At 40.4% G+C, this 16,421-nt stretch overlaps 1 protein-coding gene across 2 annotated transcripts in view; it reads left to right on the forward strand.

The window, feature by feature from the left end:
- The window catches only part of LOC142113426 (charged multivesicular body protein 3), a 44,606-nt gene that overhangs the window by 17,374 nt on the left and 10,811 nt on the right, over positions 1-16,421 (forward strand). The window contains exons 1-2 of one of the 2 annotated variants that reach the window (XM_075193989.1): positions 6,280-6,418; positions 8,878-8,938. In XM_075193989.1, the coding sequence (XP_075050090.1) occupies positions 6,281-6,418; positions 8,878-8,938 (199 nt within the window). In that variant the 5' untranslated portion in view covers position 6,280. Of the gene's footprint in view, positions 1-6,279; positions 6,419-8,877; positions 8,939-16,421 lie in introns of those variants that run through there. The other variant, XM_075193992.1, reaches the window with a different exon arrangement.

Below are 16,421 nucleotides of genomic sequence, written 5' to 3' on the forward strand. Positions count from 1 at the left end.
AACACAGTAAATATACTTACATTTACACCCACATTTGTAAATAGTTCACTTTTAATAAAGTTTCCAACTCACATTATTTTATTATTTTGACTTAGAGATTTATTACATAAAGGTAAACCCACATTAAAGTTATTTATGGTTCAGGTCATAAGAAAGGTATTGTGTTTGGTCTTATATTAATCCACATTTCACCAGCAGGAATCCAGTACCATCGGAGAAGCGACCGCACATCGCGGTCACAAATTATGATTAGTATAAGATTAATTCTCAAAGATACTTAACAGGTTAGTTTGAACCAGATTTTAAGCAGTTCCATGTTCCCAGCTGTTGGAGTTGCCCCCACCTTAAGAGAAGTATCGTTTGAACTGACCTATGGCCTGCATTGGACTTGACCATCAGAAACCCTGCACCAATGAAGGATGTTTTTAGTGTTATCTTTGTGTCCATTGTGACATCATCATCACTGTTTTCTTTAAACACAAACTGCATATAAACAGGCACTGGACCCAGTAGCTCTCTCTCACCAAGCAGACTTCAAGATTGAATGACTGTTACTGGATCCAGTGGGCGGCGTAATGTTTCGGTTATACTTTCTTGTATTTTGTTATACTTTGATATATGTTGCTGTTAAATATCTTTGTGCGTTGGAACCACATTAATCGCATCGGACGATCTTTATTAGTGACGATAGAAACGGACATTACAAGCTACATCATGAAACATACCTAGGTACATATGTTACATATCCCCTCATTCTACACTTCTGTTCATTCCCACCAAAGAAATGTAGGAAGACTGGGAGTGGGAGGAACTGGGCGTATTGGAATTTTGTGAGACTATTCCAGCAATGGGCATGTATGGCAGATAGCCACAGCACAGACAGGGCAGACAATATGGGTACCCCCATGCATTAAATACATAGAGTAGGGTAGGGTAGGGTAGGCAGGCAGAAATAATAGTGTGGCGACCAGGTGGTACTGCTGCTGTTGTTTTAGCTGACAATCGTGATACCGACTATGGATATTTTCCGCTGCACAAATCGCTACTCCTGCCATAAGAGGCGAGACCGATACTCAAAGCTCCGCGGTTCCAACAACGCCGGCTAAGGGGTAACTTACAGGCCTTGCCAGGCCAGTCTCTGCATTGAATTGGCCATTCAGTTCCTCTAATGTAAAAAATAAAGGTTTAAAAACAGATGATCTTTTATTAAAAACACCTTCTTTCTCGGTCCAGACAACTACTGCCCCCCTTCCCTCCCCCGCCATCCTTATGTTAGTACCCCTATAAATCCAATTATTGTTACTGTTTCTGGATTGTTTCATATATAACTGAATGATTGTAAGTTTACCTGCATTTCTTATCAACTTAACAAATGCATTCAATCGGATTGTAAAGTTATTTACTGATAGATACTTATGTCAGATTGTTTTGGAATTCTTGGCTGTGTAAGGATTTATTGATGTATGTAACTGATTTCATATACAATGTCCTTGTTGATTTCATTTCTTTGTTATTTCTTTAAATTTGAATAAAAAAAAAAAATGTCTTAAAAAGTATTTAAAAACAGAAAAAACAGAGAGGCTACATTTTTGATGTTCTTTTTATGTTTTCTTTGTGTTTTTCGTTCCATCATTATCTACTCCGGTAACATCTTGAAACAAAGGGTGGTTTAGGCTTCATGATGTCCACTGCATTAAGCTCAGATTTTTTTTTTATAGATATACATAAATAAGGCAAAGCTTCATCGTAACTTCTGAAAGGCTTTACCATAATTTACGTATAACCGATAGGTGCAGACATAAACTTAATGAATGTTTTTTATGTGTATATGTTTTACTTTAACATGGTCAGAGAAAGGTTTTCAAAACCAAAATGTTAAAGACTTTGCATACCAATATCACATCTAGCCTGTGACTGGAGGAAAATATTTTTCAAGATGGGCTGTGCTCTAGAATGAACCGTTACTATGTGCTTACGTGTAATACTGCTGCCATCTACTGTCCTACAGAGTCACGTACAGGTCGCAGCCCGGGCCTGCTCTCGGGAAGAGAGTGGGGGGACTTTACTGAGCAGGCACGAAGTCAAGCCCCATCGAACAGAGTGGGTCCTAGGACTGGTGACCCAGTGTTGCTGGTTCCCCCTCAACTCCAGGCCCTGCACTGACCACACCCCCTGTAGTGGCGGTAATTTTGTCACTGTGTATAGTGATCCAATATTGTATGCTTAGATAGAGTAATACTGCCAGCTAATGTCTTTTATTACAGCGTTTGACAAACAGTATAAAAGCCGTTTTCAACAGGAGTACTTTGAAATCTTCTAAATGGACAGATACAGGTGCCCTGGCACCTGTCAAAAATGAGGATGTGCCATGAACGTTTGGCGTGCATGGCTGTGGTACTGGCTTTTATCTGGGATTTCCTCCACTGTAATCATAGTAAAGTAAGCAACTGTTTCTTTCTGCATATTATAACTCCATGTCTGTTATTATTTGTTCTCCACGTAAATTTTTCATAATTATGCAGCCTAACCTTAAGTTGTACTGAAACACTTCACTTCAAATAGTCCGGCACTAGCAAGGCATTATACTCGGCTATTATAATACTAAGAGCAACTGTACAAACACTATCTCCTGTAAAATGTGTATCATATGTTAATATTACCCATGTTTATATCTATTATATCTCTATCTATATCTTCATCTATGACACTTATCTATGTTTTGCATGTTTACCCTGTAGGGATGTGGTGAGCTAGAAGTGAAGATATCACACACCTAGGGGTATGTTTACTATGCGGAGGTTCCGTAGAGCAGTCACTTCGAGGGGCTATGAAGGCATTTTCTTCAAACAGCAATTTTATTAAAAACAAAACCAGATACGCTTTGTCTTTAATAAAGGTACCGTTTTAAAAATACTTTTGAAGCGCCGGGAATCGGCAGTTCTATGGAACCGCCGCATAGTACATATACCCACTAGTTTCTACAATGTGCCGGAGCAAGTGATGGTAAGCGTGAGAAGGTTAAAATTTGAGCTTAAAAGTTTACAAATATAAAAATTATATATTTGTTATTAATACTGATGGCTATTGTAGATAGCAATTACAAACTGGTAGGCCATAGGAGTACATAGTAGTGGCATGTCCGTCCCAGATCCGGACATGCCGCTCCTTACCTGTCAGGGCAAGCCTCTTCTCCAGGCTACAAATCTCCCATCTCATCTGTCTTACACAGGCTCTGCGTCACAAGACACGTCCAGCTTCATAGGCTGCCTAGTATGCGGTCGGCAGTACTGCGCACGACCAGAACTTCATCCAGTTATTCATCCATTCATTCTAAAAACTATCCTGCTGATGTGTAGAGAGCACTGACAGGTACTGTAAAAAAGAGCCACAAGCATGCGGACCCTGCTAGCTAATTGGGTCACTATCCAGCCTTTGTATCTGATACTGACTTCTATGTTATTGACCTTGCTTTTAGACTTTTTGGACCAGCTATTGTTTAACCCATTGGAACCTTGCTTATTGACTTTGCTATAACGTATACTGACCTGGCTCTGAATAATTGGACTTGCTGCTGTTTAACCACTTAGAACTTGCTTACTGACACTGCTATACTGTTTACTGACCTGGCTCTAGACAATTGGACTCGGTACAGCTAAAACCTCAGGGAGGTCTCCCGACTAAATTACTGCTATATATATTGTACCTATGTAGCTCTGGACATTTGGACTTGTATGATTAATCCCTTAGAGCTTCACCTTCTTCTACTAACACCTTGTAGGCTCAACTGGCTGGGACTCTGGACTGTGTTAATATAATTGTGAAAGATCAGTTCTTAGTTTTTCTCCACGCCTGTATCTGTACCAGAAACTACTTTCATAGGCAAACCGAGGGGGGTTCCTAGTGCCTGGAAACCCCCCTCCAAGCCTGGGGCACTGTATAATTGAGATGGCTGGACCCTGCCCCCACTTCACACGGCTCTGCTTGAAAAGGGAGAGCTGCGTGCACCTAACAGTAGTGCAGGCAGCATTGCCCATGTATATTATAGGGATAGGAAGAGTTGGAGACCAGCCAAGCACTGTCTAATATTATAGCCACACCGCCATGCATGCTGGTCACGCCCACTGGTGGTGTGGAGTGGAAACCCCCCTCTCCAAATCCTGCATTTGCCCCTGACTTTCCTGGAACCATCATCTCAGCAGCCTCTCAGATCACTCCTCAGCCAGCTTCATCAGGAACTCCTCTCTGACCAGCCATCGGGATCCATCCGCAGGAGTAAGGTAACAGAATTACTTTTCTTATTGTTACCGTGAAACAAACTTATCGCTGGAGATGTCGGGAGTTATGGCATCAGCGATGATTCAAATGTTTTCCGTCATTCACAGATGACATGTAAAAGGTAACTTAAATTTACCATCACCAATTATGAGCCTTTCCCTTATGTGTTTGAATCGGACAAAGGTTTTGCTCAGCTTGTGAATTTAATGAAATCATTCCACAATCAAGGTCTTGTTGTACGGCATAGTCTTCAGTAATAGGCTGACTGTAGCCAGGTACCGTGGATGCACTTTTGACCACAAAGTGATGGATGTGCACTTCAGGGCGAATGTGCCTGTAGTCCACAGATGTGAATATAGCATATCTGGACTATGCACTCACTAGTGTTCTTTCAGAGCTCCGTTAAGTTCTGAATGAGCACTACCATCTGTGACACGAACAGGGGAAGACCATCCCATCTCCTGGCACTTAATTGTTGACGTAATGATACAGTCAGCTGGCCGAGCACTAGAAAGCCAATGGGGCTCCTCCATTCCTCTGACAGCCTCAGCATGAGTAGGAGGACCAACCAAAGATACAATTGAGAGACCGATGCTTGTAATTGGTAATCCCTTTTGCTGGGGAAGAAAGTTGGTGGTCCTGCTAGCCGGTGAACACTACAGTACATGTGCAATCGCTGCCTCTTGAATCATATTTAAATATCTGGTCCCACAACACAAAATTCTTTGGGACGTACTAAAAGGAATGCCAATAGACTTCTATGACAGCAAATTGAAATTTTATGTATATTTTAAAAAATCTTAAACTTCTTAAATATATCTTCCACACACTTATTGCTTAGGTACTTGGTCATGTTTTACATGTGGAATGACAGACGATTACTATGGAATGACAACTGTTTTATACGCCATGTCAATGCAGAAATATCAGTAAAAACTTGCATTTCTCCCCAAAAAACACCCCTATTTCTCACATATCCCCTAATCCCACACACTAATACCTTTGCATATGCGCTCCCCCATACCTGTACCCCACCACACAAGTCTCATAATGTGGAATGACGGACAATTACTGTGGAATGACAGCTGTTTTATACGCCACGTCAATGCAGAAATAGGGGATGTGGGAGAAATAGGGGTATTTTCAATGACAGAAAAGCAATTGTTTTGACATTTTTGCATTGACATTGCGTATAAATCAGCTCTCATTCCATAGTAATCGGCCGTCATTCCATGTCATTCCACATGTAAAACATGACCAAGTACCTTAGCAATAAGTGTGCGGAAGATATATTTAGGAAGTACAAGATTTTCTAAAACATACATAAAATTTAAATTTGCTATCATAGAAGTCTATTGGCATTACTTTTAGTGCGTCCCAAATTATTTTAACATGTGAGCGGCCAGCCCACATACGGCAAGGAATATCCTGATTTCCCAGTATCACCCACTCTTTCCCACACTTACTAACATTTTTCCTCCCCTCCAAACTTTTGCAGCTACGAAAATGCTGCCATCTAAACACACCTTCAATAAAAAAAAAAGGGTGCATTGGCGTAAGAGTAGGCGCATAATGTCTCAAATTGTCATTTGTACTGCAGGACCACATTTTTTTCTTTTGTAGCTTTGTAAATGACCCATAATGGTTATAGTGCTAAAAGTGCACTGTGCATAGGGGGGAATAGATTCTTCAGTACTAATGTGTCCCTGCAAATTCAATTCAGACGCTGGAAACCATGCTTTTAATTAGAGGCAATCAACAGGTTGTATTGAGGAGCTATGAGCCCAGCATGTCCTGTTATTCTGGGCATGCTGGGACTTATAGTTCTTTCTTAGCATGAGTACTTCAATAAAGAACAGAATCCATAAAGTGTATGATAAATGTTATTAAGCGCCTGCACTAGTGCATCTACACAACACACTACCTGCAGCTGAAGCCCCGCCCTCCTCCTGGCAGTGAGTGCCCTGGTTGTGACGTCACAGTGAGGGCGGAAGCGGAGTGACCAATGGGAAGAGTCGGGTGGGACACGGAAGTGCCGGGCACGGGAAGTGGTGTCGGGGATACAGGCTCTGTGTGTCGGGTTGTCGGACAGGTAGATATGGGGCTGTTCGGGAAAAGTCAAGAGAGGCCTCCCAAGGAGCTGGTGAGTCTGGAGGTGGGGTGTAGCCCACACCTCGTAATATAACATTACTATATATCACTGTACATTATATATCACACTGGTTTTTTTATAACATGTCCCTGTATTGTATACATATATCACACTGCTGTGTCTATAACATGTCCCTGTACTATATATATATATATATATATATCACACTGCTGTGTCTATAACATGTCCCTGTACATTATATATCACACTGCTGTGTCTATAACATGTCCCTGTATTGTATACATATATCACACTGTTGTGGCTATAACATGTCCCTGTATTGTATACATATATCACACTGTTGTGTCTATAACATGTCCCTGTACTGTATATACATATATCACACTGCTGTGTCTATAACATGTCCCTGTACTGTATATACATATATCACACTGCTGTGTCTATAACATGTCCCTGTACTGTATATACATATATCACACTGCTGTGTCTATAACATGTCCCTGTACTATATACATATATCACACTGTTGTGGCTATAACATGTCCCTGTACTGTATACATATATCACACTGCTGTGTCTATAACATGTCCCTGTACTGTATACATATATCACACTGCTGTGTCTATAACATGTCCCTGTACTGTATACATATATCACACTGTTGTGGCTATAACATGTCCCTGTATTGTATACATATATCACACTGTTGTGGCTATAACATGTCCCTGTATTGTATACATATATCACACTGTTGTGGCTATAACATGTCCCTGTATTGTATACATATATCACACTGTTGTGGCTATAACATGTCCCTGTATTGTATACATATATCACACTGTTGTGTCTATAACATGTCCCTGTACTGTATATACATATATCACACTGTTGTGTCTATAACATGTCCCTGTACTGTATATACATATATCACACTGCTGTGTCTATAACATGTCCCTGTACTGTATACATATATCACACTGCTGTGTCTATAACATATCCCTGTACTATATACATATATCACACTGCTGTGACTATAACATGTCCCTGTGCAAAAGTTTTAGGCCGGTGTGTAAAGAATGCTGCAAAGTAAGAACGCTTTCTAGACTAGGAGAGTTTATTTTTTTTTATCAATTAACAAGATGCAAAGCAAATGAACAGAAGAGAAATCGAAATCAAATCAATATTTGGTGTGACCGTCCTTTGTCTTCAAAACCATCAACGCATCGATTCTTCTAGGTACACTTGCACACAGTTTTTGAAGGAATTCGGCAGGAAGGTTGTTCCAGACATCTTGGAGAACTTACCATAGATGATCTGTGGATGTAGTGCTTGCTCAAATCATTCTGTCTCTTCATATAATCCCAGACAGACTTGATGATGTTGAGATCAGGGCTCTGTGGGGGCCATATCATCACGTCCAGGACTCCTTGTTCTTCTTTACGATGAAGATAGTTCTTAATGACATTGGCTGTATGTTTGGTGTCCTTGTCCTGCTGCAGAATAAGTTTGGAGCCAATCAGACGCCTCCCTGATGGTATCGCATGATGGATAAGTACCTGCCTGTAGTTCTGAGGACACTATTAATTCTGACCAAATCCCCAACTCCATTTGCTAAATGCAGCCCCAAACTTGCAAAGAACCTCCACCATGCAGGTGGTTTTAATGTTGCGGCTGATCGGTATATATATCACACTCTGCTCTGTCTATAACATGCTCATGTCCATCACACTCTAATATTTAACCACCAGTATTTTAGTTTCTTTTCAAGCATGTTTTTGACATCAGTCACAGTTGTAGAGCAGTCACCGTACCTTTATGATCTGTATTTATAATGGTATTTTTTAAATATTTGATTGACTAGTGTCAGTGCACCTGTTGTTATGATTCTTCATCAGTGTATTTGAGTGGGTGAGGTTGGAACAACAGAATGTTCACAACAGCAGTATGATGTGAGGAGAGAAACAGAGGCGAAACACCACAGACTGAGAGTTATATAGTGGACTGAGCAGGGTCTCCCAGCAGCACAGAGTATATCAGGAGATGAGTGATGTGTTAGTGAGGACAGGGCTGCATGTGACAGGGGCAGTGGAGTGAGGAGGAGAATGGAGGCAGCAGGAAGCCACAGACTGTGAGATAGTGGAAGGGACAGGGTCCCCAATAGCACAAATAGTGATGTGAGGTTTCTCTCAAACTAATATGGGCTGTACCATGAATATGGGAAGATTGTGATGTCAGTTGCACCTTTGTATGAAAATAAGTTTATAAATAATTAGTATGTATAAAACTTTAAGTGCAGTCCTGTTGTGTATGCTAATTTGCAAAATAATTTCACCCTTTCCTCTAGGAGATTAATCTAATTTCTCTTCCAATAGAAACCTGTGCAGTTTGTTTGCCTCCCTGCCAGCGATATGAACGTACCATGAGATAAATGTGCAGCGAGCCCTTTTTACATTGTTGTAGTCTAACAAATGATTTGTTTTCTTTCCTAGGTGAATGAGTGGTCACTTAAAATACGGAAAGAGATGCGAGTGATTGACAGACAAATAAGAGGTGAGCCTGGTTATCTGCTCGATCTTTATTATTCTTTTATAAAAATGTTTTTAGTTTTATGTTTCTGGGTATGTGATTTGCTACTGAATTAGTTATCCTGACACTGTATGTGTAATTTACGTGTCGATTGTAGTGTTGTGTGTGTTAAATGTATTTTTTCCGTCAATTGAACTGTTTCTGACTGTGTAGATGTCTTTAGCCTGTATAACATATCAATTGAGATTATCACCACTGAGTATATTTTAAGGACGTTTTTATACCCCTTCTAATTTGTTTTGAACATGTTTTACGCATTACTTATAGTTTATAGTGTAACTTGCAGTTTTATATAAATGGTGGATATACCGTCTGAATGTGTCTGATGTAACCCCCCCATGAGATACCTGGACCACTGATTGAGGAACCCTCTTTTAGTTGTGCTAATTTGGTGCATTGTTAGCGTCTATTGTGCTCACTTCTGAGTTCTGAGATGTCTGTGTTGTCACTTTTCCAAAACCTGAATATCTGACAAATAGCTGTGTTTTGCTGACAACTAGAGTGAAATAAAGTGACTTAACCCAAGTATGTGTGCTACGGCAATTTCCCTGTTGCCATCTGCCATAAAATCCATTCACCCCTGCTGCCATCTGCTTAACAATCGCTCATGAATGACCTCAGAATCTTCAATCTTCCCTGTTAATGATGAGTTGCTTAGACATTTTCAATGCGGAGAAGATCTAGTGACCACACAGGGTACAAGGAGATGGATCTAGTAAGTGACCACACACAGGCTGTAAGGAGATGGATCTTGTAAGTGACCACACACAGGCTGTAAGGAGATGGATCTTGTAAGTGACCACACACAGGCTGTAAGGAGATGGATCTTGTAAGTGACCACACACAGGCTGTAAGGAGATGGATCTTGTAAGTGACCACACACAGGCTGTAAGGAGATGGATCTAGTAAGTGATCACACACAGGCTGTAAGGAGATGGATCCAGTAAGTGACCACACACAGGCTGTAAGGAGATGGATCCAGTAAGTGACCACACACAGGCTGTAAGGAGATGGATCCAGTAAGTGACCACACACAGGCTGTAAGGAGATGGATCCAGTAAGTGACCACACACAGGCTGTAAGGAGATGGATCCAGTAAGTGACCACACACAGGCTATAAGGAGATGGATCCAGTTAGTGACCACACACAGGCTATAAGGAGATGGATCCAGTTAGTGACCACACACAGGCTATAAGGAGATGGATCCAGTTAGTGACCACACACAGGCTATAAGGAGATGGATCTAGTAAGTGACCACACACAGGCTATAAGGAGATGGATCTAGTAAGTGACCACACACAGGCTGTAAGGAGATGGATCTAGTAAGTGACCACACACAGGCTGTAAGGAGATGGATCTAGTAAGTGACCACACACAGGCTATAAGGAGATGGATCCAGTAAGTGACCACACACAGTGTATAAGGAGATGGATCCAGTAAGTGACCATATACAGTGTATAAGGAGATGGATCCAGTAAGTGACCATATACAGGCTATAAGTGGAATGTATTTCCTGGTAAATGTATTAGGCTTCTGAAGAGTTTTGCACCCTCCCTCATAGGTGATTAGTAAGATTGACATGAACAGGTCCTGTGACTGGAGCTGGGGCCTGGCTGCCCGTGTTAGACTATAAATAGGATTATTGCTCACCTCGGCTGTTACAAACTTGTTTCTCTGCACTTATGGTGGTGATGTAATATCCCTCCTTGTCCCGAGAATCCAGCTTTCTCCTCCTATTAGGAAATCAATATTGCAGATGATAGAAATACTAAGAAGTTAATGAGTTCAAAGTCATAGTATTTTGCTTGCTGTAATATAAGCTCACCTGATGATTGCATAACAACACTGTATTACAGAGCTCTCATCATTCTTACTTGTTATTGTTTTACTTGTATAGTGTTAAGGTATTCTGCAGTCAGATCATTCATACACCTCAATCCCAATGGAGCTTACAAGCTGAGTTCCCTGCCCCGGGCCCACAAATCCAACTCGCCTGCATAGGACACATTCTTGTAATAAACCAATTACCCTAACAGTTATGTATGTTATCGGATTAGGGCTGTAAGGTAGTAATGCTAAAATGCTGACCATTATGCTGCCTGTTCGTCCTCACCGTTTATATAGATTTAATAAATAAAACTTCAGCTACGTTTTGTTTTTTTGTTTTTTTTCCAACCACTCTTCCCAGGACTGGCAGAACCACAGACCACCATAACTGAGACCAACATAGCTCCCCAGAACCTGCTTCTGTCATTACTGTCATTTCCTTAGTGCTCATCACAACAACTTCAGTGCACCTCTCTCCATACACCCTTCACTGCCGATGTATCACTAAAGCTGATTGTTGTCTAAGCATTGATGCATTTGCATTGAGCGATAGGTTCACAATTCTGCAGGATGTAGAGCTTCAGGAATCCCAGACATGGGAACTGAACAGTGTTACCAGTCCAGAGAGAGATTGATAAATAAATCTAGGCTTTTAATATCATTAATAACAGATATAGCAATACAGCGCTAATCTCTTGCACATAGAGACATATACCTCTGATGAACAATTCCCAGTAGATATAGGAAAAATGTATTATTCCATTTAAATTAATACCTGGTTTAATACTATGGATTGGTTCTATATTCGTATAGTGGTTATTATACCCGCTTAAAATAGGGATCTTGTAATGGATGGTATAATATGGGATATTTACCGATGGTATATAGTGGATATTAGAATTGTGTATATTCTTGTGGTATTATTTGAATTTTAGAACTGAGAAGAGCATTCCAAATTTAGGCTAAGGACATTCTTTAAATTAGTTCTTTATAAATGCACACTTAAATGTATATAAATGATATATTTTCCCTTGACAAATTTTTGGAAATAGTATTTCTAAGACCTTATATGAAGAGGTTATACCTGATTCTTACAGGATTTGTACTACTGATATTATATGGCAATTATAGTGTGATCTTAGTAAAGACCGTGATATTAGTGTACTGACCCACCACTTGGAAGATTCTTGTTGTATATATTTTTTTTTTAATTACATGTCAACTGTTGTATGAACATTGAACCGTAGATCCGGAAGAGCCAGACAGTGTAGTATAAGCTAGACCTCACTTTGACACCGTGGCTAGGACTCTGGAGGATAGTCTAAGCCAAGTCTCGTTTTGATATAGAGACTTGGATCCTGGAAGTTCAACTAAGAGGAGTGTTTGACTTTTATTGGAAATGCCAGTATAAAAGGCTGTATATTGACACTATTATTATTATTACCATTTATTTATATAGCGCCACTAATTCTGCAGCGCTGTACAGAGAACTCACTCACATCAGTCCCTGCCCCATTGGGGCTTACATTCTAAATTCCCTAACACAGACATAGACAGACAGAGACACAGAGACAGACAGGCAGACACACAGACTAGGGTCAATTTGTTAGCAACCAATTAACCTACCAGTATGTAGGTTAATTGGCTGCTTTGAGAAAGTCTTCAGAAAGACCACGATTGACAGGTCGAAACCTGTTGTTTTGTGACGTTACCCACATACTGTAATTCCAGCACATATTGTCATCTGTGCGAGTGATAGCATGGCGTGGATCTACAGGCTACATGCTGTTTAATCTTAGGACTCTGGTAGGTGGCCTTGCAGTATGTGCTGCAGTATAAGATTGAGTTTGGATATTATTGCTTTTTATTGTTGTTTTTAAGGTTTATTTTTTAGTTGATTTTTAATAAAGGGTAATACACTATGTTATCCTATTTGTTCCCTCCATTCCTTCTATCTCTATATCCATGAATGGAGTATACACGTATTTAGATGCATTGAAAGAGAGAGGTTCAGAAGGAAGGAAGTGAGGAGTTTCGGTGTTATACTTTTCGTTTGAAGCTTGTGAAAGTTCTAAGTGTGTAAGTGCATTCACAAGAAGGGTTCCGATCAACAGGTGAAGGAGATCCCCTCATTATATATGTTTGTGTGCACCTCTTTCACTCTCCTGTTTTCACTCTTGTTCCGTCTGGGAACCTGGCGAGTGAAGGTGTTGTGGACACTGGATGTAGACATATGAATACTCTTGATATACTACACCATGATTGTTTTCTTCGATTATTATTATTATTTTTTTTGAGCATATCTACAATGTGCTCTGGGACATCGTTGTAGGCAACTGCCTAGTGACTGTTAAATAATATTTGTGGATTCTGGGAAGACTGAGGATTGCATCGAAATCCACATTTAGAGACGGGTATCAAAATTCTCTCTGGACTAACGGCTATTGGAATAGTACATTTTTCCTATATCTATTAGGAATTTTTCATCAGAAGTATATATCTCTGTGCAAGAGATTAGCGCTGTATTGCTATATCTGTTATTAATGATATTACATGTTGTTCTGGAGAGTTTTGGGTGATTCTCTCATTGATCTAGGCATTAGCTGCAGATCTTGTGTGTGTGGATAGTTACTACCTATTAGTCTCCTTTTTAAATCTAGGCTTTTTTAATATATTTAAAAAACACAATTTAATGTGTAAGACTAAAGAACTCGCCCCTCCAAAGCACCTCTGCTGTCCAATTGACTGTCAAACATAAATGACCTCGGAATGTTCACTGCTACTTGTTACCCGGAAGTTGCTGTATGTTGTTGGGGTGTATTGATGGACATGCATGAGTCTTGTGCAATATTAGAGCAGAGTGATCCAGGAAACTAAAACCATTCAAACTAGTCAGTATTATCTAAAGGGATAGTATAGTGAAAATGATATATATTGTAACACACTTGAGTAAAGAAGGGTATTGCTATGTTTGACAGATAACGTCACACTCGCACATTTATCACAGCTGAACTGCCATCAACCCATATAATCAATACTGCTATACAGACTCCCAGTGCGGAACAATTTCTGCTCCTTTGTTTATCTGAGCAGTTATAGGAAGTGGAAATCTATAGAAAGCCTAGATTTATTTATCAATCTCTCTCTGGTTAGTGAGTTTGGATTGATTCACTCCTTTATCCAACAGTGTACTCTGGATATACAATGAAGTCTCCTGACTTTGTGACGGCTGCGATCCAGCAACCGAATGCACATTGCTAGAATTTTGCACCAAACTGGGTGGAAATTTTGAAAAAAAAATAATGAACGTTTGATTTCATAAAATTTGCTCCACGTTCTCGTCTTGACGACTCCCTTTTGTTGGCCCAATCGACTCATCAAGAAATTAAGGACGCAATCAAGGAATATTTTGAATTAAATACTTCAGAGGAAATTGCCCCAGGCATTTTATGGGAAGCCCATAAGGCTACCATTCGAGGTAGATTGATAAGTAAAAGTTCGGCAGCTAAAAAACTAGCATCTCAAGAAATTAATTCCCTTGAGACCGAACTAACCTCCCTTCTTGATCAACATAAACTCCACCCATCCACGACATTACTTACACAAATTTCTGCAATAAGAGGACAGCTAAACGCAATTTTTTCTCGCAGAGCAGCGAATACTCTCAAAAAATTAAATCAGCAATACTACGAAAAGGCTGACAAAGCCGACTCTATGCTCGCTAACAAACTGCGGCAGAAAAAATCTCGAGGACAGATTACAAAACTCAAATAATCTCCAAACTCGCAGCCTATGTATGACCCGGTGCAAATCGCTCAAGAATTTCACGATTATTACAGAACATTATACAATCTCCCTGAGACCTCATCCTCTGTCCAATCTCTTGATACAGAAATTACATCCTTTTTATCATCTCTTTCACTACCACATCTTTCAGACACTGATATCACTTTCTTGAACGCTGATATCACCCAGACAGATACAATCTATAAAAATGATAAAATCATCATCGTCTCCAGGCCCAGATGAATTCACGGCACAATATTATAAGAAATTTGCCAGGGACCTTGCCCCACATATGACAGATTTCTTTAACAATATCTTAATGGGTTCACCTTTTAACGAGGTGACGACCTTGGCCACTATCATTGTTATACCAAAACCAGATAAAGATCCTACCTTCTGTCCCAGTTATAGGCCTGTATCCTTACTAAACGTGGATCTCAAAATCTATGCCAAAATTTTAGCTAACCGCTTGAACACTCTTCTCCCCTCTCTGATCCACCCAGATCAGGTCGGATTTATACCAGGCCGCCAAGCTATAGACAACACCAGATGGGCTATTGACCTCATACATTCTATTCACTCTGGTAAATTACCGTCATTGATCATGGCACTTGATGCCGAAAAAGCGTTTGATCGCATCTCTTGGACCTTTATGTCTAGAGTTTTGGGGTCAATGGGTTTCTCTGGTAAGTTTCTAGATGGCCTGTTAGCTTGATATCAATCTCCCAGAGCAACGGTAGTGGCCAACGGAGTCGCTCTCTTCCCCCTTCTCAATTTCCAATGGGACGCGGCAGGGATGCCCACTATCCCCTTTAATCTTTGCCCTGTTAATAGAACCTTTAGCGGCAAAAATCCAATCTAACGGGGCGATACGCGGAGTTAAAACAGGGAAATCCGAACATAAAATATCATTATATGCTGACGATGTTCTTTTGACTCTCTCGGATCCCGCTGTTTCTCTCCCCCCCCCCCCCCCCTTCTTGCAGACATCAAAACCTACAGTTACATCTCGGGATACAAAATCAATCCACAAAAAACAGAAACTCTTGATTTCTATCTTACAGAAAGTATGAGATCTTCTCTCACTCAACAATTCCCCTTCAAATGGCACCATAAAAAGATAAAATATTTAGGTATCTACATAACTAAACAATATAGTCAGCTTTTCCAAGCTAACTATCCTAAATTACTATCCCAAATTAAATCTGACTTAGAAACCTGGAGTAAAAACCTAATTTCCTGGATAGGACGAATCAATTCAGTTAAAATGAACATTTTGCCCAGGTTGCTCCATCTCTTCCAAGCCCTTCCCATACGCATCCCCCCTTATGTATTCAAATTTTTGCAACACTACACTTCACAATTCATATGGGGTAGAAAACGTCCAAGAGTTCGGCTCCTTGTCCTACAAAGGTCGACGCGGGAGGGCGGTTTGGGAGTCCCCAATTTTAAAAACTATTTCTTGGCAGCGCAACTCGCCGAATGTATTTTATGGAACTCCCGGGGCTCCTCCAGAGTTTGGGTCTCGATCGAAACCGAAAGCTTAGGTATTTCCTCCGCCTCCTCTCTCTTGTGGCTCCCTCGCACTAAACGTCCTCGGTCCGCTCTTAATCACCCAATTGTATCGCATTCGCTCTCTCTCTGGGACCGGGCAAACACTAAGTTTAATCTCGCCCCGGCTCCTGGTCCAATTGTTCCTCTTTTTGATAACCCAGATTTTCTGCCAGGTCGTATAGTCTCGTCCTTTGAATTTTGGAAAAGGAACGATGTTTACTATCTTAATAATATCACTACAGATGCTTCTTTTCCCTCATTCGAAGACATAAAAACCAA

The sequence above is a fragment of the Mixophyes fleayi genome, chromosome 1 (genome assembly GCF_038048845.1).
Source record: "Mixophyes fleayi isolate aMixFle1 chromosome 1, aMixFle1.hap1, whole genome shotgun sequence".
Lineage (NCBI taxonomy): Eukaryota > Metazoa > Chordata > Amphibia > Anura > Limnodynastidae > Mixophyes > Mixophyes fleayi.